Source organism: Doryrhamphus excisus, linkage group LG8 (assembly GCF_037039965.1).
Source record: "Doryrhamphus excisus strain RoL-2023G ecotype Guam linkage group LG8, RoL_Dexc_Guam_v1.1, whole genome shotgun sequence".
NCBI classification, from domain to species: Eukaryota; Metazoa; Chordata; class Actinopteri; order Syngnathiformes; family Syngnathidae; genus Doryrhamphus; species Doryrhamphus excisus.
Window position 1 is genome coordinate 11,089,253 of NC_136364.1, and position 24,669 is coordinate 11,113,921.

General features: G+C 40.4%; 2 protein-coding genes across 4 annotated transcripts; both read left to right on the forward strand.

The window, feature by feature from the left end:
• The first annotated feature begins 279 nt into the window (after positions 1-279).
• LOC144899655 (ly6/PLAUR domain-containing protein 2) lies at positions 280-2,433 on the forward strand. The gene is made up of 3 exons (XM_078792820.1): positions 280-441; positions 1,899-2,003; positions 2,079-2,433. Exons 1-3 carry the CDS (start codon positions 390-392, stop codon positions 2,165-2,167), a joined length of 246 nt encoding a protein of 81 aa, XP_078648946.1. The 5' UTR covers positions 280-389; the 3' UTR covers positions 2,168-2,433.
• Positions 2,434-11,658: 9,225 nt separating this feature from the next.
• Positions 11,659-24,256, forward strand: samsn1a (SAM domain, SH3 domain and nuclear localisation signals 1a). Of its 3 annotated transcripts, none has more exons than XM_078792821.1 (12): positions 11,659-11,718; positions 13,236-13,319; positions 13,447-13,535; positions 15,092-15,200; positions 15,276-15,721; positions 20,480-20,557; positions 20,672-20,800; positions 21,071-21,170; positions 22,149-22,306; positions 22,378-22,599; positions 22,898-23,045; positions 23,738-24,256. In XM_078792821.1, the coding sequence occupies exons 3-12, from the start codon at positions 13,449-13,451 to the stop codon at positions 23,890-23,892; spliced, it is 1,632 nt and encodes a 543-aa protein (XP_078648947.1). In that variant the 5' UTR covers positions 11,659-11,718; positions 13,236-13,319; positions 13,447-13,448; the 3' UTR covers positions 23,893-24,256. The 3 variants fall into 3 exon arrangements, with proteins under 3 accessions (XP_078648947.1, XP_078648949.1, XP_078648948.1); XM_078792822.1 differs by having other exon boundaries at positions 11,661-11,718; positions 22,155-22,306; positions 23,738-24,254; XM_078792823.1 differs by lacking the exon at positions 20,480-20,557.
• Positions 24,257-24,669: the final 413 nt, after the last annotated feature.

Sequence of the window (24,669 nt, forward strand, 5' to 3'; positions counted from 1 at the left end):
CATAATACCACATAGAACTTCTCTGTCAATATTTTATAATAGGCCATACATAGTCAACCAGAAAATAGCAATCATTTTTTAATTGTTGTTTTAAAAAACTTGTTGTTTGGGGTGGGAAAGTACCTTAACCTTGAGCCAGTTGCGTGCAGTCCCTTTTTAAAACTTGTTCTGCAAGGATCACCTGTTGTACAAAAGGGTGTATAGGAAAAACATCATCTCTGATATGCACATGTTCCAGTCAGTGGACAATGGGATTAAAAAAAAGAAAGTACGTACTGTTATTCAAGCTGACAAGGAAGTGAATGTCGGGCTTGAGAAGGTATGTGATGCATCAGTATAAAAGGTGCCGTAGCCACACACATGCATGAACACACACACACTCTGGCAACATGAAGGTCCTGCTGGTCACGCTGATGCTTCTGCTGCTCTGCAGCACTCGAGGTGAGACACGCTTACGGCATACTTTACTACAAAAAACACAACAAAAGGTCACATTTTCTTCTCAACTGGTTCCGCCTAATTACATTTTCTTATTTAAACTTTTGTGTTGACCTAACCAAATACAGTACAACTGGGTGGAACAGGCTGACAATAAAAGAAGCACATTTAGTTTTTACCATTAACCTAACCCTCAATAAATATACAGTACAGTATATTACTGTGTTTTCCGGACTATAAGTCACACTTTTATCCATTTCACACAGAAGTTGGCTCAGGGGCGTCACTAGGTTCTGAGGACGGGGGGGCCTTAGCCCCCGTGGAGATGCACAGGATACGAATGAATGTAGTAGACATTCAAAAAAATCCCAAAAAACAAATAAGGAACAAGAACCGGGATATAACTTTCTCACTTTTGGACAGATTTAGTAGAGATACTCAATTGTTTTAGGCCACCATTAAATTTACACAAGCACACACAATCGACACTGCTAAACCGGTGCTCAAGCTCTGCAACCATTCTGTCCAATGGACAGTTATCAATTATATAATAATCATTATATTATTAATTAGCTATTATTATTACTACCATCATTATTATTCTTCTGATTATTACTAGCTTACTACTGCTACTAGCAGTAGTAGTAGGCTAGTATTACCCTGCTTATTGGCTTGCTTATTAGCCTGCTTTTGCCCTATTATTTCAAATTTGTCAGATTTTTTTTGTAAAAAAAAAACAAACAAAAACAAATCAAATTATTTAGGGGGGCCTAAGAACATTTTAGGGGGCCTGAAGCTCCCCCTAAAATAGGCCTAATGACGCCACTGGGTTGGCTGTTCCTGCGACTTATACTCCAGAGCGACTTGAAAAAACTGTTTCTGTTACATAAAAACTGGACACCTTTTCCGTTCATGTTTATTTTTTGTTAGCTGAATAACTATTGTGTTAGCATATCTTACATCTATTCAGCCTTTTCTCTTTTATTGTTAGAACTTGCCTTCCAGGAGGACATAATGTCTGTTTTGGTCAAGTAAAAAAAAATAATTACCTGCAAAAAATGCGACTTATACTCCAGTGCGACTTATGTATGTTTTTTTCTACCTAATTATGCATTTTTGGCCTTGTGCGACTTATACTCTAGAGCGACTTAATGTGACACAATGCTCATTTTTTGCACAATTTCAGCCAAACTGGCAAGTGCCGTCACACACTGTCCATGGTTGAAATGAATGAACACAAACGTTCACTCGCCGCCTCTTTTCGTTTGATGTTATGCCGCTGGCCAATCACCGAACGTAGACATCGGAACGTTTCCGGGAGAATCGGAATGTCGGAACCGGTTCCAATCGATGCCTAACCCTAGTCCGACTGCCTTGTGGTGCCTTTCAGTTACCAAATATTGTTCCTTGTGCCCCGTAAAAAGAGTCAATTTTTCATGTATTTTGGTATTGTCAAACAGTGCTCACATTGAAATGCTACACCTGCAATGGCGGAGACCAAGATGAATGCATCACGGTGACTGAGTGCTTGCAAGGACAAAACTTCTGCAAGACCATCTCCCACGGTTTGTATTCCATGATGTCTCATGAATTAGATTCCGTGCAAACAATGACACACACGTGCATATGTCTTTGTGCAGGTAATAACCGAATCCAAAAAGAATGTGCATCATCATGCAGTGAGATGCAGCCATTGACGTCCTGCTGCTCAGTCGACCTTTGCTCGTGAATGAAAGCAGAAGGTTCTTCAAGCTTACCAATCAATTGTAATTATAGTCTACTGGAACTCCATTCAATTACGTTTCTTCTGTAATTTGATTTATCATCTCACAGCCATGATTTGTTTTTAATGATGCTGAAAAACAAACACACACTCATGTAATCCGTCCCTCATGGTACTAGTGGGTCAACAGGTTTCTATGTGGGTCGCTGTCTGTCAACACTGCAATGTTGTACTCAAACTCTTGTCTTAATAAACAAACACAATGTCCTCTAGCTAATCTCATTATTGTCTTTCCATTGTCCTGTGATCACATGAGAAGGAATAGATTTAATATTTCAAAAAAAAAAAATTCCCTTTACAATATAGTCTATGAAGGACATATGCAAAGGCTAAATGTCACTTAAGTCCCTCCTTTTCATAGCCGTCTCAGGCAATGGCTGTTACTACAGAGTATTAAAATAATCAGAGAATTTTCAAGTCCTTTGTGCATATTCGGATATTATTATTATTATTTTTGCAAATAACACAAGACCCTTATTGGCATACAATGATGACATTATTTCCACAAAATATTATCATAATAATATTCCTGCTTTATTTACAGCGTGGCACTAATACTGTACTACGTGGTAAGTCAAAAAGAATGTGCACCTGACACAACCGGCTTGCAGTAAAAACAATGCAGATTGGAAACAGAAAGGCAAAATATTGAGAAAGTTAAAACGAAAGGACAATGTGATTGCTATTGACATTATTTATTCTCTGACGTAACAATGCACCCTCCAAATATTTTTAAAAAGAAAGCGAAAAGCACCTTTGACATTCCATTGTGGCCACCACATGGATTTTAGTACAGGAACAACATCCATTTTAATCCAGTGGACTAGAACTAACCTTCATTTGTGCAAACAAACTAACTAACAAATGGATTAAAAACCCGAGTTAGATTATTAACCAAGCAACTGAAACCTTCATAACTGATCACTGATATTCGGGTACTCCAGCTTCCTCCCACATTCCAAAAACATGCTAGGTTAATTGGCGACTCCAAATTGTCCATAGGTATGAATTTGAGTGTGAATGGTTGTTTGTCTATAGCAGGGGTCGGCAACCTTTACTATGAAAAGAGCCATTTTACCCCCTTGCACACTAAAGAAAAATAACCTGGAGCCGCAAAACATAGTATGTTTAAAACAATTAGGGGGTATCAAAGTAGTTCAGATAACAAAAGACGAGTTGGAGTACTCTTGCTAGTATTGGAGATAAACTTACATAAATATATGTGTAAAGTACAGTAAACTTACCTGATTTGTTTACTCTGGCAAACAAGTTCCCATGCACCAGTCTTTTTAAAAAATGATCTCTAATATATTTTTTGGAATTATCAAGTAGTTCTGGGAAAGTATTACTTCACCATTCAGTGGTGCCCAGCCAATCACAGGGCACATATAGACAAACAACCATTCACACTCACATTCATACCTATGGACAATTTGGAGTCGCTAATTAACCTAGCATGTTTTTGGAATGTGGGAGGAAACCGGAGTACCCGGAGAAAACCCACACATGCACAGGGAGAACATGCAAACACAGGGTGGAATTGAACTCGGGTCTTCTAGTTGTGAGGCCTGCGTGCTAACCACTCGTACGCCGTGCAGCCCATAGTAAAGTATTATTTATTTTCCTTCATGTTTACTTGTGTGAGAGAGAACTGAATAGCATCCTGTCTGCTGTCAGAACTCAGTCAGGATGCATTCATGGTCTCACACAAAGTTGGATTTTTTTAAACTCATTACAAACACATGCATTTTCCCCACTCGGGTGTTAAAAAATATTAAAACATTGCAAAGGGAGCCACAACAAAGAGGCTGAAGAGCCACATGCGGCTCTGGAGCCGCAGGTTGCTGACCCCTGGTCTATAGTATGTGCCCTGTGCTTGGCTGGCCACCAGTCCAGGGTGTACCCCGCCTCTCGCCCGAAGACGGCTGAGATAGGCACCAGCACCCCCGCGACCCTTGTGAGGATAAGCGGTAGAAAATGAATGAATAAATGACAAATACACTACCGCTCAAAAGTTTGTGATCACTTGCAAATTGCTTTGTTTTCCAACGAAAAACAAATTTTCATGCATTTCAAAAACAATTTTTTCCCATTTCACAAACATTTTTATCCATTTCACAAACAATTAAAATGAATTTTCAAAGAAGGAGCTACATTTTTGCATAGAGGCCTACTATCAACAACCGTCAGTCCTCTGCATCAATCTCCTGGTATGGCTGCTAATCCAAGTTCATCATTTTATAAGGATAATAGATGATTAGAAAAGCCATCTAAAAATCTAAACTAAAACTAAAATCTCTAACAAGGACAGAAAACGCTGCACAACTGTGCAAGAGAGTGTGTAGTTTAAGACAAAGATGCCTCACAGCTGCACTAAATAGTAGCCATCAAACACCAGTGTCAGTATCAACAGTGAAGCGGCGACTTCAGGATGCTGGACTTCATAGCAGGACTGCCAAGAAAAAGCCATATCTCAGACTGGACAAAAACATTTCCAAGTCATCCCAAACTTTGGAGCGGTAGTGAACAAGGATGTTGTGATGATATGTAGTATTCTACACTGGTCACTAGGTGTCAGTAATGTTACTGTAATGTTGGATGAGATACACAAGCACCAGATTTGATCACCAGAACAACAGGCTTTTACTGCAGCTTTGAATGACATTCCAACAGGCACAATGATGCCTAGGGTTGTGGCCAAGACCTCTTGACCTTGGCCTGAAATCATGACAAATGTGCCATAGAGATGACTCAGCAAGCTATGTAACTCCAATAGATTACCGGTGGTCTATTCCTGCCCGTAAACGTGTCCTCACACGACACGCGAGCTCGCGTCCGTGCTGATGTTGAATGAAACCATGCATGCCAATGTCGCTCCATCATCCTGCTCGTGTGTGTGACGGTCACGTCAGCATGAAAATATGGGTCATAAGTGTTAATCTGTGCAGCTGCTTCTTCTCATTAGAGCAGCTCAGATTGCAGAGGTGCACCGCTGATGGATTAATGGGCATCTGTGCAGGAGTAACCTTTGCTCCTTTGTGTGGGTAAAGCGGTTAATCATGTCTCACTGCCGCATATCAACAATAACAAAAAATACTGCCCCTGATTTAGAGCCATTTTATGGCCTTTCGCCTGATCAGCACAGGGCACAGAGGGCTTATTAGAAGAAAGAAAAGACACTGACACAGAGTTGTTCATTGTTCTGTGTCCATTTTAAGACAACATATGCAATATTTTCTAAACAAATATGCCACAAAGACATAAAAATTAAATGATTAAAGGATTCCCAAGTTGGAATTTGTCTGGTTTCTTCGCAGAGACTGAGTCACCAACGCATGGAAGCTTTGTTTGTGCAAACGGACAAGTTTGTTCAGTGCACTCTTTGGCCATATGGACAAAAACCAAGACATTTTAAACAATAATTTTACTCAAAAACTTAATCCTATAACACAAAGATAAGAGGTGCAGATACCTGAGCATATGTTGACCTACATTGTTTTGGTTTTAGCACCTTTAATACAAAAAATGTATACCATGCCTTGGGATATTTGATTACTAACATGAAGATATACGTATGTTATTGGCTTTAACAAAAAAACAGTCCAGGAAGTGCATCACTCATATTGGTGGCATGTTTTTTTACCTGTGCGTCAACATTTCAAATGAACTGATTCCTAAGACCGACCAGTCCAGAATGTACCCCGCCTCTCACCTGAAGACAGCTGGGATAGGCTCCAGCATGCCCGCGCCTCTAGTGAGGATAAATGGTATAGAAAATGGATGGCTGATTCCTAAAATGTTCTTAAAATAAATTCTAAATAATTTGATATTTTTTATTGATTTTTTAAAAATTACTCATTGTTTTTAAAAAAAAAAATCTGACAAATTTCATATAATAGGTCAATAGCAGGCTAATAAGCAAGCCAATAAGCAGGCTAGGAATAAACAGAAGAATAATAATGATGATAGTAATAATAATAATAATGGGCTAATTAATAATATAATAATTATGATTATATAATTTAACACTGTCCACTGGTTGCAGAGCTTGAACAGCAGTTTTGCAGTGTAGATTGTGTGTACTTTTGTCAATTTAATGGTGGCCGAAAACAATTGAGTATCTCTACTAAAGACAGACGACAAATTATGCCAACATGGCATTCAACTTAAAGTACAATGTAATAGTGTTCATATTTTGATTGACAACATGGAAATATTTGACATTACATCACTGTCATGTGCAAAAATGTCAATAACTTGACTTTTTCCAATCATGCAGCCTGCAAATTGGCAATTTCTGCACATGTAAAATATTATTTGCACACATTTTCCCAATGCTTTACGTAGTATAAACAAAAGGTTAATATACAGTCATGAAAAAATGATTAGACCACCCTTGTTTCTTCAGTGTCTTGTGAATTTTAATGTCTGGCACAACTAAACATACATATGAAACCTACACAAAACCAGCTGATAAGGGTTGAATTTAAGAGCCATTTCCAAGTTCTTCCATCAATAGCGATGGCACTGTACTGCCAAAAAATGTAACTCTTATGAGCTGTTTTTGTTGTCATCATTCTGTTTGTCCATGCAAATGTAGATTGAGTTGTGCCAGGCCTTAAAATGAAGAAGAAGCTGAAGAAACAAGCGTGGACTAATCTTTTTTCCATGAAAGAAAACCGTTTACATGCATGTATCGTAACTCCAAACTGATGCCAAAACCAGTTGAGCCTGATACTTTGGCTGGAGATAAATACCCTGGGTAGGATTTGTAGTTTTGGGCCAAATCGACATCTTTACCGCGCTTGAAAAAGAGCATGGCTATGGGTAAAAGTGTGCATATAGAAAACAAAGAGTCAATCTGTTGTGCTTGAGCTGCTGCAGTAATGGTGGTCCATCTATTCTATTGGATTAGTGGAGGGATTTCACTGTGGTTTTAATCTGAGAAGACAGCAGCAGCAGCAGCCTGGTGACCCGAGCTGGGCTCACACTGAGCTGGCTGTTGTTGTGCGGATGTGTGTGTGTGTGTGTTGGTGACAACGGGACAACGACAGCCTCACTGCCGACATGAACCTGTTCTGCTTTTCACTGGTAAGGAACACGCAAAACAATACAAAATGTGTTATTTGATAGTTGTGTGGGAAGAAGTGATGCATTCACGTGTTTCAGATGGGCATCATCCTTTTTTCCTGGGTCATGGTTCTGCTCTGTGTAGGGATTGCCGGTTCACTAGTGAACACGTGGAAGGCACTGTATGTGTGGAGACTATATCTTCTATTTGTCCTTTGTCTTTACTAGTGAACACGTATAGTGTACTGTATGTGTGGAGACTGTTCCAATTGCCCTACCTTTTTTAGTAGTGGTAAAATGAGTTCCCTGTAAATGTTGTTCCTGTTTACCAGTGAACATGTACTGTATAGCGTACTGTATGTGTCGAGACCATATTTTCTAATTGGAATTCCCATTTACTAGTGAACATGTATAGTGTACTGTATATGTCGAGACCATACACGTTAGTACTGATCAGGAGTAATGTATGCATGTGGAGACTATATCCTGTAATTGCCATTCCCGTTTACTAGTAAACACATACTATAGTGGACTATAAGTGTGGAAACCATATCTTCTAAGAGTCGTTCCCATTTAAGAGTGAACATGTATAGTGTACTGTATACGCTACCGCTCCAAAGTTTGAGATGACTTGGAAATGTTTTTGTCCAGTCTGAGATATGGCTTTTTCTTGGCAGTCCTGCTATGAAGTCCAACATCCTGAAGTCGCCGCTTCACTGTTGATACTGACACTGGTGTTTGATGGCTACTATTTAGTACAGCTGTGAGGCATCTTTGTCTTAAACTACACACTCTCTTGCACACTTGTGCAGCGTTTTTCTGTCTTTGTTAGACCCAGTTTGTGCTGCTCTCTCAAGGGAGTAGTTAACAGCATGGTAAGAGATTTTAGTTTTAGTTTAGATTTTTAGATGGCTTTTCTAATCATCTATTAGCCTTATAAAATGATAAACTTGGATTAGCAGCCATACCAGGAGATTGATGCAGAGGACTGACAGTTGTTGATAGTAGGCCTCTATGCAAAAATGGAGATCCTTCTTTGAAAATCATCTGATTCATTTTAATTGTTTGTGAAATGGATAAAATTGTTTGGAAAATGGAAAAAATTGTTTGTGAAATGCATGAAATTTTGTTTTTCTTTGGAAAACACATAAATCAGCAAGTGATCGCAAACTTTTGAGCGGTAGTGTACTATGTCGAGACCGTAACTTACGACTGTCGTTCCTGTTTACTCGTAAACACGTATAGTGTACTGTATGTGTCTTCCTTAGAAGTTTTTCCCTTGCCTTTGTTGACAAAGTGCCGTCACAGCCTTGGCTCTGCTCAAGGTTTTGCTGCTTAAAAGGTTATTTTTCCTCGCCTCTGCTACCAAATTTCCCACATTGACTCTCCGCTCTGTTTGAGGTTTCTTCTTTTGAGGGAGTTTTTCCTTTTCTCCATTGCCAAAGTGCCCACACCGAGCCTTGGTTTTGTTGAGTCTTCTTCTTTTGGGAGAGTTTTTCCCTGTCTCTGTCGTTGTGCTTGCTCATATGAGTTTAAATGTAAAAGGAGCGTGCTCTACTGTATTTCTGAAGTTCCCTGGCAGTATCAAAGTAACATTGGACTGGGTGTATCTAAATTTAAGAGTGGAACTAAGGTACTAAATACAATGAAAAAATAATACAAATTTTTGCAATACCATCCTTAAAAAAGAGCGAATTTTTCAATGCAACTCTTGTATTGGGTCTTATTAGATGGTGCAGGTGTACCTAATGTTAAGGCCTGGGAGTGCACGGTGAAAAGCATGCATGCAGAGTCTCATCATGTGCACAGATGTTAAGGGCTGTGCACCACTGATGAGGATTAGTCACAAACCTCCTGGTCTGATTGTCACTGGACATCACGTGTGCTCCTGTTACAAACTGCTTTGACATAGACAGGAAATTGATATGAAGTGAGATATATTGTACATAAAAGAAGGATGGGAACTCAGTATCACAGCATTCAATATGTAACATGCAGTATTTGCATCGGTGTGTAGACCTTGTCAAGATTAGCCAGTATGTTCCTAAAAAGAAACTAAGCATTTTTAATCCACACAAAAATCTCTTCTGAGGAATTTTCAATCCAGCTTGACATTAGCATTAGGATAATATCCCTATATGGCCATATGCTATCCTCCTCACTTTAAATTTAAATTGCGTTGTGCTACGACAGAATCAGTATTATAGGTTGCTATGTAGAAATTATTTCTTAGCTATGACTTATAAGCCATCGTTCACTACTGCTCCCCCGCCCCCCCGTGTCACCTAAAAGCTGCTGTGTACTTCACGGCTGGATTTAGCACATAGACCAGATTAAATCCATTCATAAATTAGAGTGGGGTGAAAAAAAGCCACTAAAAATACTCCACTATGTCTAGCACAGGGATAAACACTTTTTTTCGCAGTCTAGCTAAAGGGAAAAAAACAACAAGGCCCAAAGCATCATATGTTTGTTTTTTGTGTTTGTGCACGTGACACCAGGAAGGTTCTATGGACAGCCTCTATGAGGCTGTGCAGACATCCAGCGATGGCCCCCCTAAGCCCGTCCCCAGCCGCTCCTCCAGCCGCTCGTGCAGCCCGGCGCTCCTTCTTGACAACGACGCAAAGTGGAGAGGATCTGGAAGGTCAATTTCTATGGTATGTTCTTGTGGAATTTGGAAAGTTGTGCATAAGAACCCACAAACATTTATAAACGAGCCTTTATTCTTGTCACTTAAACAGAAGTACAGGCGAAATTGTGCAATCATCCGTCCATACATACACTTCCGCTTAAAAGTTTGGGATTTTAAGGCTAATAGATGATTAGATAATAGATGATTAGAAAAGCCATCTAAAAATCTAAACTAAAACTAAAATCTCTTACCATGCTGTTAACTACTCCCTTGAGAGAGCAGCACAAACTGGGTCTAACAAGGACAGAAAAATGCTGCACAACTGTGCAAGAGAGTGTGTAGTTTAAGACAAAGATGCCTCACAGCTGCACTAAATAGTAGCCATCAAACACCAGTGTCAGTATCAACAGTGAAGCGGCGACTTCAGGATGCTGGACTTCATAGCAGGACTGCCAAGAAAAAGCCATATCTCAGACTGGACAAAAACATTTCCAAGTCATCCCAAACTTTGGAGCGGTAGTACATGTAATTTAATTGTACAGTTTTGTTGGGGTTTTTTTTCTACTAAATAAGACAACCGACTTAAAAGGTTGCCAGTTTGTGTGTTAAAAATTGAAATACTTAGAAAGCAACTTGCAGGTAGGATTCAAACGCTTGGTGGGCCGCATGTGGCCCCTGGGCTGTACTTTGCCCACCCCTGATTTACTGTATTAAAAACCGTGATGAACTTCAATCTTTTTATATGTACTCTATTGTCTTGAGTTGATTTTTTTTTGTTGCATTTGATTTCAATTGTTTTGTTGGCCACCAGGACATGGCGCCAAGGACGGACACCCACACTCATAAAAAGAACAGACGGTAAGCTCACACTTTCTGTTCAATCAGAACATACTGGATTTCACTCTGTTGGTAAATCTCGCCGGGCATAAGATAAGATAAAATAAGATATGCCTTTATTCGTCCCTCAGTGGGGAAATTTGTATTGCACAGCAGCAAGAGTACATAATCAGTTAAGCAGTACAAAATACACAATATAGAAAAATAAACAATATAAACAACCCAAGTATTAAGAAAATCAACAGTTTTTCCCAGAGTTATATACAATACAGTATGTAGATAATATGAAACGAGATGAGATATATGACCAGTCTATACACTGAGATCTTGCTAGTGAGTTAATATGAGGCATTATGGAAATACTTCACATAGAACTTAGTATATTGCATTTAAAGCCCTTAATATTGCACATGGAGGTTGATCAGATATTGCACAGTGAATGGGGTCTGGAGTCTGCAGACAAAGTTGCAGAGCAAAGCGCCGCCATGCAAGGAAAGGGCTTCCCCACAGAGTCATACATAAGGCTGGAGAAGCTCTGTTTATGTTCTCTGTGAGGGTTAGTGCTACAAATCCTCCTTACAGCAAAGCAGGCAGGCTCTTAATAAGCAACACCACATCCTTCTGTGATCTGTCTGCAGGAGGCCTTAAGGAGCACAGTGACAGCTTACTGGAAAGAGGCACGATAAAAGTTACGAAATTTGTCATAGTAGTCTCCTCCCGGCAGAAGGCACACACTTCCTGCAGATGACGGCCCATTGAAGGCCCACCTACTTAGTCCTCTGACTTTCTGATACACCTTTGCTTTCTCGCTGGTTACTTTCATGCCGCATATTGACGCAATTGTAAATGATACAGTATAATATTATGTCTATTATAATGTGCTTTTTTTCTGTTCATTGTACTTTCAGGACACACGTGTCCAAATCTGCATCAGACAATGAAGCACTGGGTGAGTTTGGTAAGTAATCATTGAAAAAAAAAACAATCCACACAGTGTATTTAACAAGATGTAGTTACTGTATTTTCTGGACTATAAGTTGCTCCGGAGTATAAGTCGCACAATGCCAAAAATGCATAATTACGTAAAAAAAAAACATACATAAGTCAACTACTTGAGCAAAACAGACATTAAATCCTCCTGGAAGGCAAGTTCCAACAATAAAAGAATAGAGAACAGGCTGAATAGATGTAAAATATGCGAACACAATCCTTATTCAGCTAACAAAAAAAATATGAATGGAAAAGGTGTCCAGTGTTTATGTAACATAAACAGTTTTTTTCATGTATAAGTCGCTCTGGAGTATAAATCGCAGGAACAGCCAACTTATGAAAAAAAGTGCGACTTATAGTCTGGAAAATACAAAAAAAATTGCCACAATGTGGCAGACGTGCATTTTATGCATGTCTTTGTGTTGCGCGAAGGAAGTAACGCATTGAAGGGAAATGTTCAGTTCAGTTGCAAATGTGAAAATTGTAAATATTTCGTGGTGTTATATTTGTAAAAAAAAAATTATTTTCAAATAAAACACAATTTTTTGTGTTGTTGTATGTTGTGGCATTGTTTTTTTAGACATTTTGGCTAAAAATATATGGCTAAATGTGTGTTAAAATTGAAATTTAATGGTAATGGTTTCATTTATTATATATTTGAACATGCATCAGATTACAATTGAGTGCATCCCATAATCAGTTCACAGTTCCACATGTCCAAAAGGAGTAGGAAGAAGCAAAGCTTATTAAATCCTACCCCTCTATCTGGTACTTTTACAATCAGTAACTGTTACATTTGTTCACGTCCTGCTTTCCTAATATAATTTAATTTATTTTTTACTTTATTTTATACATTTTTAATGAATTTTTATTTTTTATTTACAGTTTACATTTAATTTACACAGATATTTATGTACATTTAACTTCTGTATTAGCATGATCCGATACTAGAGTATTTTTTCTCCTCTGAACTACTTTGATACCCCAAAAATCCCTCTAAATCTGGCAATCAATCAAAGTCATGGGAGACTGGCAATTCGGTGTGGATGTGAGCACGTCGCTGCACATTTCTTCAGGCATCAGGTATTAACTTTTGAAAGTTTAAAGATATTGTTTTTGAATTATGTTTTGCGGCTACAGTCTATTTTTCCTTTAGTGAGCGAGGAGGTAAAATGGCTCTTTTGATAGGAAAGGTTGCCAACCCCTGGTATATACCATGTCTATATGGCCTAATCTGTCAAAATCATCAAAAATGGCTGGTACCGAGCGGGATGCTGGGATAGTCATTTGATACCTTGAAATCTGTAGCCACATTTGTCTCTAAAAAAATCCAAATTGTCGGACTTTAATAGCGTTCAACTGAACTTGGATTCAAGTCAGCCCTTTCACTTGTGGTGCTTCCTGTGGCTTCACTTTACCCCCCAGACTTTTCAACTAAAATCCTCAACATTTCTGATTTGTCCCCTTCCCCCCACCGCTCAGCAGATCACACAGTGGGTAATACGGCGGTTTGGAAGCCCGCCAAGAGCCCAGAGGATTTAGTCCACATCTCCAACAATCACAATGAAGGTAAATAGGGAAGAAATGGGGGTAAGCTGATCTATAGGCCAATGCTCATTTGGGCTCTCTGCAGGGTGTCCCTTCCACAGCTCATTGGTGATCACTTTATTTAACTCTGTGTGTTTTTTTTTTTAAGAAATGAAAAGGACAAGACACAAAGTGGATGCCAAAGCAGGGAAAACTCACACTGCCGCCAAAAAACGAGACAAACACTCTCCAAGTCAGGTAAATGCTGCTCACGCAATTCAATGTTATTATAAAGTGCAAAACCTCATCTGAACACCCATATAGGATCTCTTTTGCAACCAAAAACTAACCGAAAAAGCAACTGACCAAACTTTGCGACACAACGCTCCAACTACACAAACTCTATTAACTCTATATTAACCCAAAAACGACAGATTGCATTGGTGAAAACCTTAATAATCTGTAAAAAGCAAACCCAAAGCAAAGTAAACAACAACTGTTTGTCCTACCTTTGATGCCATTTTTCTTCTTTACTGCAAACAAAATGTTGCTCAGTGGGATTTCTAGATTTTGGATCTAGAAGTTCTTTTAAGTGAAGAACCTGCCAATATGCTGGTTCTTGTGGGTTTCAGTTGTTGTTGTTTTTAATCTAGAAAGAAATACAACGCAACAGGCACAAGTGTGCATTGACAATACAGTCAAAAACTCGGTTTTCATAGGATTCAGTTGTGAAAATCTTTGTCCCGGTTTTCGTACAATGTCTCGGTTTTCACAGAAGAAACTAGTGCGTTTGCCCTTTACTGTATCGTTCTGTGGAATCCAGTGCCCAAACACTCAGTGTATTGTTTTCTACATATAGTACTATAATTACCGTATTTTCTGGACTATAAGTCACGCCGGAGTATAAGTCGCTCAAGACTAAAAATGCATAATTAGGTAGAAAAAAACATACATAAGTCGCACTGGAGTATAAGTCGCACAATGCCATAAATGCATAATTAGGTAGACAAAAACATACATAAGTCGCACTGGAGTGTAAGTCGCATTTTTGGGGATAATTTATTTTACAAACTACTTGACCAAAACAGACATTACGTCATTTTGGAAGGCAAGTTCTAACAATAAAAGAATAGAGAACAGGCTGAATAGATGTAAGATATGCTAACACAATGGCTATTCAGCTACACAGAAAAGGTGTCAAGTGTTTATGCAACAGTTTTTTCCATTCATAAGTCGCTCTGGAGTATAAGTCGCAGGAACAGCCAACCTATGAAAAAGTGCGACTTATAGTCCGGAAAATACGGTATTCTCTATAAAATGTATTTTTTGGATGTCTAGAATGGATTAAGTAGATTTACACATGATTAATGAAAACCGAGGTACCACAGGACTTGGAGACCCCTTTTGCCAGACAGAACATTAAATTATGAATTCTTCAAGTTTTCATTTCATTATTATCTTTAACAGTAGCAGATTTTGAAATATGTGCTAATCCTTTGATTAAGATGGATTAAAAGTTCACATTCGTGGCAACTGTATTGTAGTTGTCTCCTTTTTTGTGAAACTAAAATTCTGATTGGGTTATAATACAGTGCAGATGGTCCAAAGAGCGGCGCTGCTGTGTGTATAATCTCTGAGCCACATGGCACGAGCAAGCGAAGGGGCTTATGGAGGGTCACCTAGCGTCCACTCCCACTAAAGCTCATAATAGGAAGAAGCAAACAAAACTGAGCACATGGATCGGCATCAGCCATATTTGTGCCCAATAATAATTATTTTAAAAAATAACACCGATTTCTGCTTCTTCTCTTCAGAACACCAGAGTTGCAACAGAATCCAAACCAGCTGCCAAAAAAAACCAAAAACCTGGAAAGAAACCCGCTGGGAAGAGTGGGAAAGATGGGACAAAGAAAAACTCCACAGGTAAAATACACCAGATGAGGAAAAATACACTTTCTTGTGCTTATTTTATTACCCCTCTTATGTTGCGTCTTGCAGTGCGCTCCCCGCCAAGAACCACGAGCCCCCCGGTGGGCCCACACTACCTGGATGTACCCCACAGGTCAGACACCAGGCTCTACCTGGGCAAATCTTCCACCCTTCCCACTCAGGAGAACACAAGTCCAGGACGCTGCCCTGACATGATTAGTCTCCCGGGTGGTGCAACGCCCACTCACACTTACCACCACCACCACTACACGCACAACCAGCGCTGGAGCAACCCGGGTGACAACAGTCCCGCCTGGGGCACGGTGGTGCAGCACACCTGCCGCAGGCCCCTGACCGAGTACCGGGCGTGCTCACATGACTTCAGCCAGCCTCACACCAAGGCGGAGTGGCAGGGTGGACAAGAGCACGATGGCGGCTTGGACACGAACTGTAAACCCCCGATTCCCACAAAGGTGACGCGGTCCATCACTGAGGTGGATTTGGCGAAGCCCAATGTAAGTACTCACAAAATTTATTTATTCATTAATTTTCCTCCTCTTATCCCAGCTGTCTTCGGGCAAGAGGCGGGGTACACACTGGTGGCCAGCCAATCACAGGGCACATTTAGACAAACAACCATTCACACTCACATTCATACCTATGGACAATTTAGAGTCGCCAATTAAACTAGCATGTTTTTGGAATGTGGGAGGAAACCGGAGTCCCCAGACGGGGAGAACATGCAAACTCCACAAAGAGATGCCCGAGGGTGGAATCGAACACAGGTCTCCTAGCTGTGTGGCCTGCGGACTAACCACTCGGTCGCCGAGCAGCCGTACTCGCAACCTGACTTTTATTCCTAGTCTTCTCACATTATTAACTGAAAACCTGAATGAAAAGCAGGTTTGGTCGACTCTGCTAGGGCCCCTCCAGCCGCATCCGCTACTTTCTTACTTACCCCAGATGCAGCCGACTCCCGGCCGAACTGAGACTGACGTACACCGACCATGGAGTCAGAAGTGGCTGCAGAGGGCACATACTTCACACGTCACCCTTAGCCCGACACAGCCCCGCCCACCACAGAAGTTCCTCCTGCACTAAAAGTGCTACAGAGTATCTGCATGCTCCGTACTGAGGTGGTACTCTTGCCCACACTTGCAAGTACATTGGGTTGTAACCGGGGGCTTTACGGCCGCTGCCTGATGGATGATCCCCTGCCAAGTGCTCACCTCCAAATGCCGCACCAATCGAAAGCTTTTTTTGATGCACGTTTTGCAGGGTACAACCCTTATATCACTCTCACAAAGACAGGAAGTCCCACACATGGCAGCCATGTTTGTACTGGATGCTGCAGCGGGGGCCGACCTGATCTGCGTTTCAAAAGCGAGTATCCGGGGTATGCTGGAACCTATCCCAGCTCTCTTTGAGCGAGAGGCGGGGTACACCCTGGACTGGCCGCCAGCCAATCACAGCGCATATTATATGACTACTCAACATTCATTTATTTGAAAAAAACTGATCTATATAAAACACTATAACATGGGACCCTTAATCACGTCAAGTCTTCTGATAATCAATCAGCACAGACCTTCCTACAGCGTGGATTGACCTCGAAGGTCAAGGCCTTTGTGTGTTCCTCCCAACATAATACCCTCCATGATACCAAGCGGACACGTGCACTGTGCACCCAATCACATGGTTTCTGTAGCTTAACATGACTTAGGGAGGGGGCGATTGTTTACAAAGTAGCAGGATGACGCCAAAGACGGATGACGAGATCCCTGTAAACTCTATAGTGTCACTGGTCAATAGAGATTAGACACAAGAGTTACATTAGTACTACTGGTATCGGAAGTCTGATAAAACTGGTGTTGCTTTGTCTGTTCAACTGCAGCTATAATCGTGTACCTTGTTGGAGATGAAATTCTCCTCAACCTAGATCCCTTTTAACTGCAGGATGTTCCATGACAGTAACGTCTACACGGAATACCTTCGGCAAAGGGTAATCAAGACGAAGTGATGTTGCAACTAGTGGCCTGACATTCATATTACTAGGGTTTTCAAAGACACCAAGATAAATACTAACGAGTTATTGTCCTGGATATACTGTATACCATCTGGTCGGACATGCAAGAGAGGGAAATACAGAGCAATTCTTTATGAAATATTAGCATATTAGCATTGAACTTTTCCACTGCATTTACACGTTATGTGATTCTCAGGGCATTGACTTGATTGCGTCTTGGACGACATTTCTCACCTCTCATCCGTTGGAGATAGAACTGCTCTAGTATGAACATTTGGTGCAAGATCAAATGTACTTATCAAAATACACTACCGCTCCAAAGTTTGGGATGACTTGGAAATGTTTTTGTCCAGTCTGAGATATGGCTTTTTCTTGGCAGTCCTGCTATGAAGTCCAGCATCCTGAAGTCAACGCTTCACTGTTGATACTGACACTGGTGTTTGATGGCTACTATTTAGTGCAGCTGTGAGGCATCTTTGTCTTAAACTACACACTCTCTTGCACAGTTGTGCAGTGTTTGTCTGTCCTTGTTAGACCCAGTTTGTGCTGCTCTCTGAAGGAAGTAGTTAACAGCATGGTAAGAGATTTTAGTTTTAGTTTAGATTTTTAGATGGTTTTTCTGATCATCTATTAGCCTTATAAAATGATGAACTTGGATTAGCAGCCATACCAGGAGATTGATGCAGAGGACTGACAGTTGTTGATAGTAGGCCTCTATGCAAAAATGGAGATCCTTCTTTGAAAATCATCTGATTCATTTTAATTGTTTGTGAAATGGAAAAAATTGTTTGTGAAATGCATGAAAATTCGTTTTTCTTTGGAAAACAAAGAAATTTGCATTTGATCCCAAACTTTTGAGCGGTAGTGTATATACAACGGAGTGGGGCCTAGAGCTGATGAATCCTGCTTGGACAACCTGAACAGTCCAGTTGCGATCAACAACAACAATGTCTTGAAACCATGACCATGTTGAAGTATCCTTGGGCAAGACACTGACCCCCTAGTTGTTCGTGATGCTACGATATCAGTAGGTAAACGTGGTAGCAAGTATCTTGAAGGGACAAAAGTGCTATACAAGTGAAAAGTCTGTTTGCATTTAGAACACATTTTCAATCAGCAACAAAGCGGCTGTCCGCGGGGTCAGAAGTGAAAAATGAGAAACTGTAATCTGGATCGACAGACTGATTGCAAAATGGAGGATTAGGCAAATGCTTTTGTCTTCAGAATTCCCTTTTTTCTGCAAGGCAGCCATTGAAATCCCCACTGCAATGTCAATAGAATAGTTTCCCATTAAAAAAAAAAGAACAGTCGAATATGACAAACCTCAAAGTGGAAAGATCCAACATGTAATGATGAGTGACAGACCGGAATAGATTTCAACACAACAAAGTTACCGCTGGTGTTCAGCACTTCCTCAAAAGACTTAAGAAAAGAATCATTTACCCTCAAATGTCCCTTAGCGCTACCAAAAGGCAGAGCCGCACACTTAATTAGTTATTGGTAGGGCTGTCACGAGACAAGACTTTAGCATTACTTTTAAAATTACTCCGAAAAAATGTTTAAAAATATACAACAAAATATTTCAATATAGTAATCTAACTACGATTACTTGCATTGGTCCCCTCGAGGCTCCACTCTTCCATACTTGGTGTGTATGCTATGCTTTCACCATTGGTGAAATACCAATACCATTTTTTGGCAAATACTTTGCCTTTCAAAAAGGCTTGTATTTGATTACTAAGTAAATGCAAGACGGAAGAAAAATCTTCTGTCTTTCACTTCAAATGCGTATCACTTGGGAGCGGAGTTGCAAGCACTATTATAAGCATCTATTTGTGCCGCTTCCAATTAATCAGTGGCGGGCTGCTTTGCATAATTCAATGTGTTGGAAACACCGCATCATATTTGTTTGTTAGTAGATTTATTTTTAGTGTGAATGGTTGTTTGTCTATATGTGCCCTGCAATTGGCTGGCGACCAGTCTAGGGTGTACCCTGCCTCTCGCTCGAAGTCAGCTGGGATAGGCTCCAGCATACCCCTGCAACCCTAGTGAGGATAAGCGACTCTAGACATTGACAAATGAATGTATTGCAATGTACAGAACTGGTTGCTTGTAGATATAGTATGTATGTTGTGATAAACTACAATTTTTGCCGTATTCTGACCCAATGCTGTATCTTGGAAACTATAGCCAATCTGCACTTCTCAATTATCTAAACCAAGAAAATTTTTGCTTCCAGACTGGTGTAAATTACCATTATCCACTTCGACTCTGACATAACTTGACCCGATGCGTCATTGCACCTCAAACCCAAATGCAACTCTTCCTGGATGTGATGTCGACAATGTTTTTGTCAAAGCGCCAAGCACGAGAACCCCCCCCCCCCCACACCTTTCAAAAGCGATTCTGCAACAACAGACAGAAAAGTTGATTGCTTCACATCCTGTGTGTTGCAAGGAAGTGGGTTGTCGGACATACAGTCTCAGCGTCTGTCCGTGATTGAGCTTCAAGAGACAAAAAATATTTTGAAGACAGGAAGGATAAAGACTAGATTAGAAAAGGATCAACTCCTTAAGGGAAAAATGTTGCAGAGGGCCACCTCCAATGTGTCTGACAAAACAAAGAGCACTAAACCAAAGGTAGGCAGTGACACTTTCAACAGTGTCATATTCATCATATTCAAAATACTTGCTATGTACCTGTTTTTTTTAATTATTATTTCCAAATGAACAAAAACTAAATCACTGAACCGGGCTTGATATTCTCAAACTGACCTTTTTTGTGTTTTTGGACGGCGGAGGATGCCACATTAAATCAATCCACAGAGGACTATCGAGGAGAACGCGGCTCATATTTAACCCAGGATTTCCAGGGATTATTTGGTTTATATAATTATTTGGTGCTCGGTTGTGCAGCTGATGGGAGAGATTATAATGACTTTTAGTCTTATGAAAAAGATTGGTGGGAAAAAAATCTGAATTAAAACAAAGCATGGGTGCATAATGGCAATGTGGCTTCATGTATTAGATCATTCATAAGGCGTATTACTTAATATACATGAAGTACACAAACATCACTGTGGTTATTTGCCTGCACTGCATCACACTGAGAGCTGTTTTCCATAGCTTTGGTTATATTATTAGCACCATGAGAGGGCCCAAATACTACAGCATGATACAGTGCAGGTTCCAAGTGTACTGTATAGGTCATTTGGTTTGACTCAACATAACATAAATGTCCTCCACAGCGTTCCACAAGCTTTGGCAAGTTTGAAGGTCTCAAGCATAATCCAACTGCAGCCAAAGCAGATAATGGAACCAATTTGGTTAGTATGCTTTGGTTTACTGAGAAATGTTATACTATATAGTTTAGGGAGGGACAGCGAGGGACATTTTGGAATGCATATGAAGGAATTTAATGAGAAAATTTTTTTACACAGCTGACAGAAGAATGCGAAAGCTCAGAGCCACACAAATCAGCTGGAATTGGGAAGAAAATGAAGGCAATTTCGCTGACAATGCGTAGGAAAATGGGCAAAAAGCATGCAAAGTCTTTCTCGGAGGAGATGGTAAGCTTCCATTAATAGTTACAGTTACTATTACCTATGGCTACTACATGAAGGCTTCACTTGCACAATAGTGGATGCACTTGTTTTTTCACAAGTGAAAAAATATGCAGTATAGAAAATGAGTGAAAACCTCAACAGTGGCCACACACAGTGCTGCTTTTCCTTTACCGCTTCACATCCTCTGATAAAACACTAACATGCAAGACACATATGTATCTTTTTAAACACATTATCCTGCACTACAATGCATGTTTTAATTTCTTCTGACAGGGTGACAACACAGAGACAGACACCGGATGCACGGCTGAAAAGAATTCCGCAAAAACCAGCAACTCATTGGAGAGTCTTTACAGCGGCCAAAGCTCATCCAGTATGTAATTATACACTTTATGTAATTATACACTAATTACAAATAACACATTAATACACAGTTCCAACAACAACAAAAATGACGTTCAGTACCTCAACCGCATAACAAATATGGCGGAGCAGTGTGGTAGCATACTTTATACATTAGCTTTTCCAGCATAATGAACACTCTTTGTACCACTATTTCCACTTTAATTCCATTTAGAATTGATCAAATGAACCCCAAAACCTCTGAGCTTGTGTCAAACTTCCAAAAACACACTGCTTCGGAGCTTGTAGCATTCTGCTAATATCACGTGACATTAAAGTGCGTAGTGACGTCTCGAATTGGATTGTTTTGGCGCTAACTTGTGGATATAATCGCCGGCTATTGAACAATGTGGAGATTGATGACTGCTTTTTTCATTAGTCATGGTCTGTTTCACTCCGTTTAGTGACATGCTCAGATGTTGCTTTCACTGAAGCACCAAACCTCACAATCTATCCAGGCTCAAAGCTATTAGTCACGAGGTTCCACCCTCCCATCTTTATTTATGTCAAACATACGCTATTGTTCGGATGGTTTTGACCTAAGTGTATAATGTACTGGTGCGCATGCGCATATTCGTCAAAAGATATTAGTTAAAAACACTTCTACGGCAAAATGTTTAATGTACACTTTCTACACCACTATTGTTTACACTTTGCTTACATTACTTACCAAAGTCTTCATCTTCATGTCAACATACACCACCAAAGTGTATTGGAACGATGGTCTAGTCGACCGGAGTAGAAACCGTAAGAGGAAGGTGCGCTTGTATTTGTAAAGTGACATCGCTAACTAGTGGCGTGGCATGCGTATTACATTTTTATGCATGTTTATTAATTTCAGATTTTACGACGTTTCGTTTTACTGAGGATAATTTATTGTGCAATCCCAAGTATTTCTTTATTTTGTGTAAAATGCAGACTGAATAATTACGGTATTTTGTGCTTGTTGGTTCAGGTGGTGTAACCACCGAGTCCAATGGTTCTGGACAGAGGGACAGTCTGAGGCTGGAGGAGGACGGCTCCTATCAGGGTCAGTTCTGCGGCAGAGCCCGTGTCCACACAGACTTTGTCCCTAGCCCGTACGACACAGACTCCCTCAAACTTAAGGTCAGGCACATGAAAAAGTCTGTTTTGAAAGTTAATTTCATGATTAAAAAAAAAAGTTTTTCTATCATCAGGCTGGTGACATCATCAACATCATCAGCAAGCCTCCAATGGGCATCTGGACGGGCCTGCTCAACAACAAGGTGGGAAACTTCAAGTTCATCTACGTGGATGTTCTGGTGGAGAAAGAGGAGAAGGAGGAAGAAGAAGAAACCCCTAAGATACGACAACAGAAAATGTGCAAAAGACCTCGACCGAAAACGTTGCTGGAGCTGCTTGAGCGACTGAATCTGGAGGTGAGGAGAGATGACTTCCCCCAAACACTTGCCCCTACTGAGGAATGTGTGTTCAATATATATAATATATATATATATATATCATATAATGAGTGTGACAAGTGACATAGACATATGGATTTCATATAATGCGATGATTAGTCTTTCAGTAAAGCATACCGTGATTAGTTCTGGGGAAATAAACATTATTGTTTTTGTTGAACCACTGCATAATGCACTTTAGCACCCTCTGTTGGTTCTGCTGGAGCATTGCACTTCTCCGTGCAAAATCCCCACTGAATATTTTTTCTTCTTGCAGGAGTATGCCTCGGCCCTGCTGCTCAATGGCTACCAGACAGTGGAGGACCTCATGCACCTGCAGGAAAAACACCTGATTGAGCTCAACGTCAAAGACCCCGAACACCGACACAAACTGCTGGCAGCCGCCCAGTGCCACTACCCGGAAGGTCAGCGACACACATAAACATGGCCTAATCGTGACTCCTAATTCCAATGACTCCGCAGTGGTTTGACTTCATTTCTGTAGTGCTTATTATAATACGGCAACTATCAAAGAAAGAAGAAATAGACGTGACCTTCCTAAACGCCTACTCAGCTTGAGGTGGAAATTTTTTGTTCAGATGCAAGGCAGCCGTTTGCACCACAGAGAACGGAAGTAGACGTAGAGACATGTCTGGAACTTCCTGTTACTCACACAGAAAGTGCTTGAAAGGCCAAAATGTTTTTTTTCCTGTAAATCGTCTGTCTCGTAGAAAGAAAAAAAAAAGTCTCAAAACGGAACAAAGTTGCTGCTATTGCACAAAATGTCACCTCAAATGGATGGTGGTGTTTTATGCACAGCATGTGTGTGTGGGGGGGGGGGGGGGGGGGTTCTGCAACTAAAGCTCATTTGTTTGTGTGTGTGTGTGTGACAAAACAGATGGCAGCTTGTTGACTCACCATGTCAGCATTTTAAATCAAATTTAGGGTAGTAATTTGGCATCCTGGACGTGAGGATTAGTAGATTTTTATTAGCAGAATTGAATTCACCTTGCAATAGGAAGTTACAGATGGCGCGATAATGTGTTTTTGCTTGCTGCACGCAGATAGATCTTCCCGATAGGGCTTATTTTCAACTTGATTTTTATTGTACCTGTAGGTGATGATGGAAGGGATGTTGACGAGAGCGTACCCTCTAGCGCTCCCCAGGAAGAAGACAGCGACTGTCCAAGAGACTCTGGCTGTTTCATCCCGTCCGAGTGCTCAGACAGCAAGGAAGATGCGGAGCAGCTGGCAGATGACGCGGCTTCCTAACGTGATCCTTATTTGCCTGATTCAAGATAACATATGGACTTTGTCACTGTTGATATACGTGTATATATCATTATAAATCATAACATTAAAGACAATAAGCCACATGGATTTATTGCATTCAAAATATACGTTGTATTTATTTCATTCTAAATCATGCATCATTTTTTCTTATAAAGCCTTTATTTATCATATCTTCTTTCTGTTGTGATGTTTTATTTCCTATTAATAAACACGTATTTTGAATTGGAAAATGTAGACAATAGCTAAACTTGCCTTTTACTGTACATATTGTATACTGTTCTACTGAAAAAAACAGAAATGGTGTTCATGGGAACTCTGTAAATAGCATGAAATAAACACTGCCAAATGTGTTATTGAGTCATTATTTGATTAAGTAATATATGTAGTGTATAACGTAATATACAGTGAGTAAATTATATTTCATGCATGATTAATTACTCAACTTTCATTCATTCATTCATTTTCGACCCCTTTTCCTTACGAGGGTTGGGGGGGGGGGGTGCTGGAGCCTATCCCAGCTGTCTTTGGGCGAGAGGCGGGGTACACTGGACTGGTGGCCAGCCAATCACAGGGCACATATAGACAAACAACCATTCACACTCACATTCATACCTATGGACAATTTGGAGTCGCTAATTAACCTAGCATGTTTTTGGAATGTGGGAGGAAACCGGAGTACCCGGAGTAAACTCACGCATGCACGGGGAGAACAGGCAAACTCCACACAGAGATGGCCGAGGATGGAATTGAACCCTG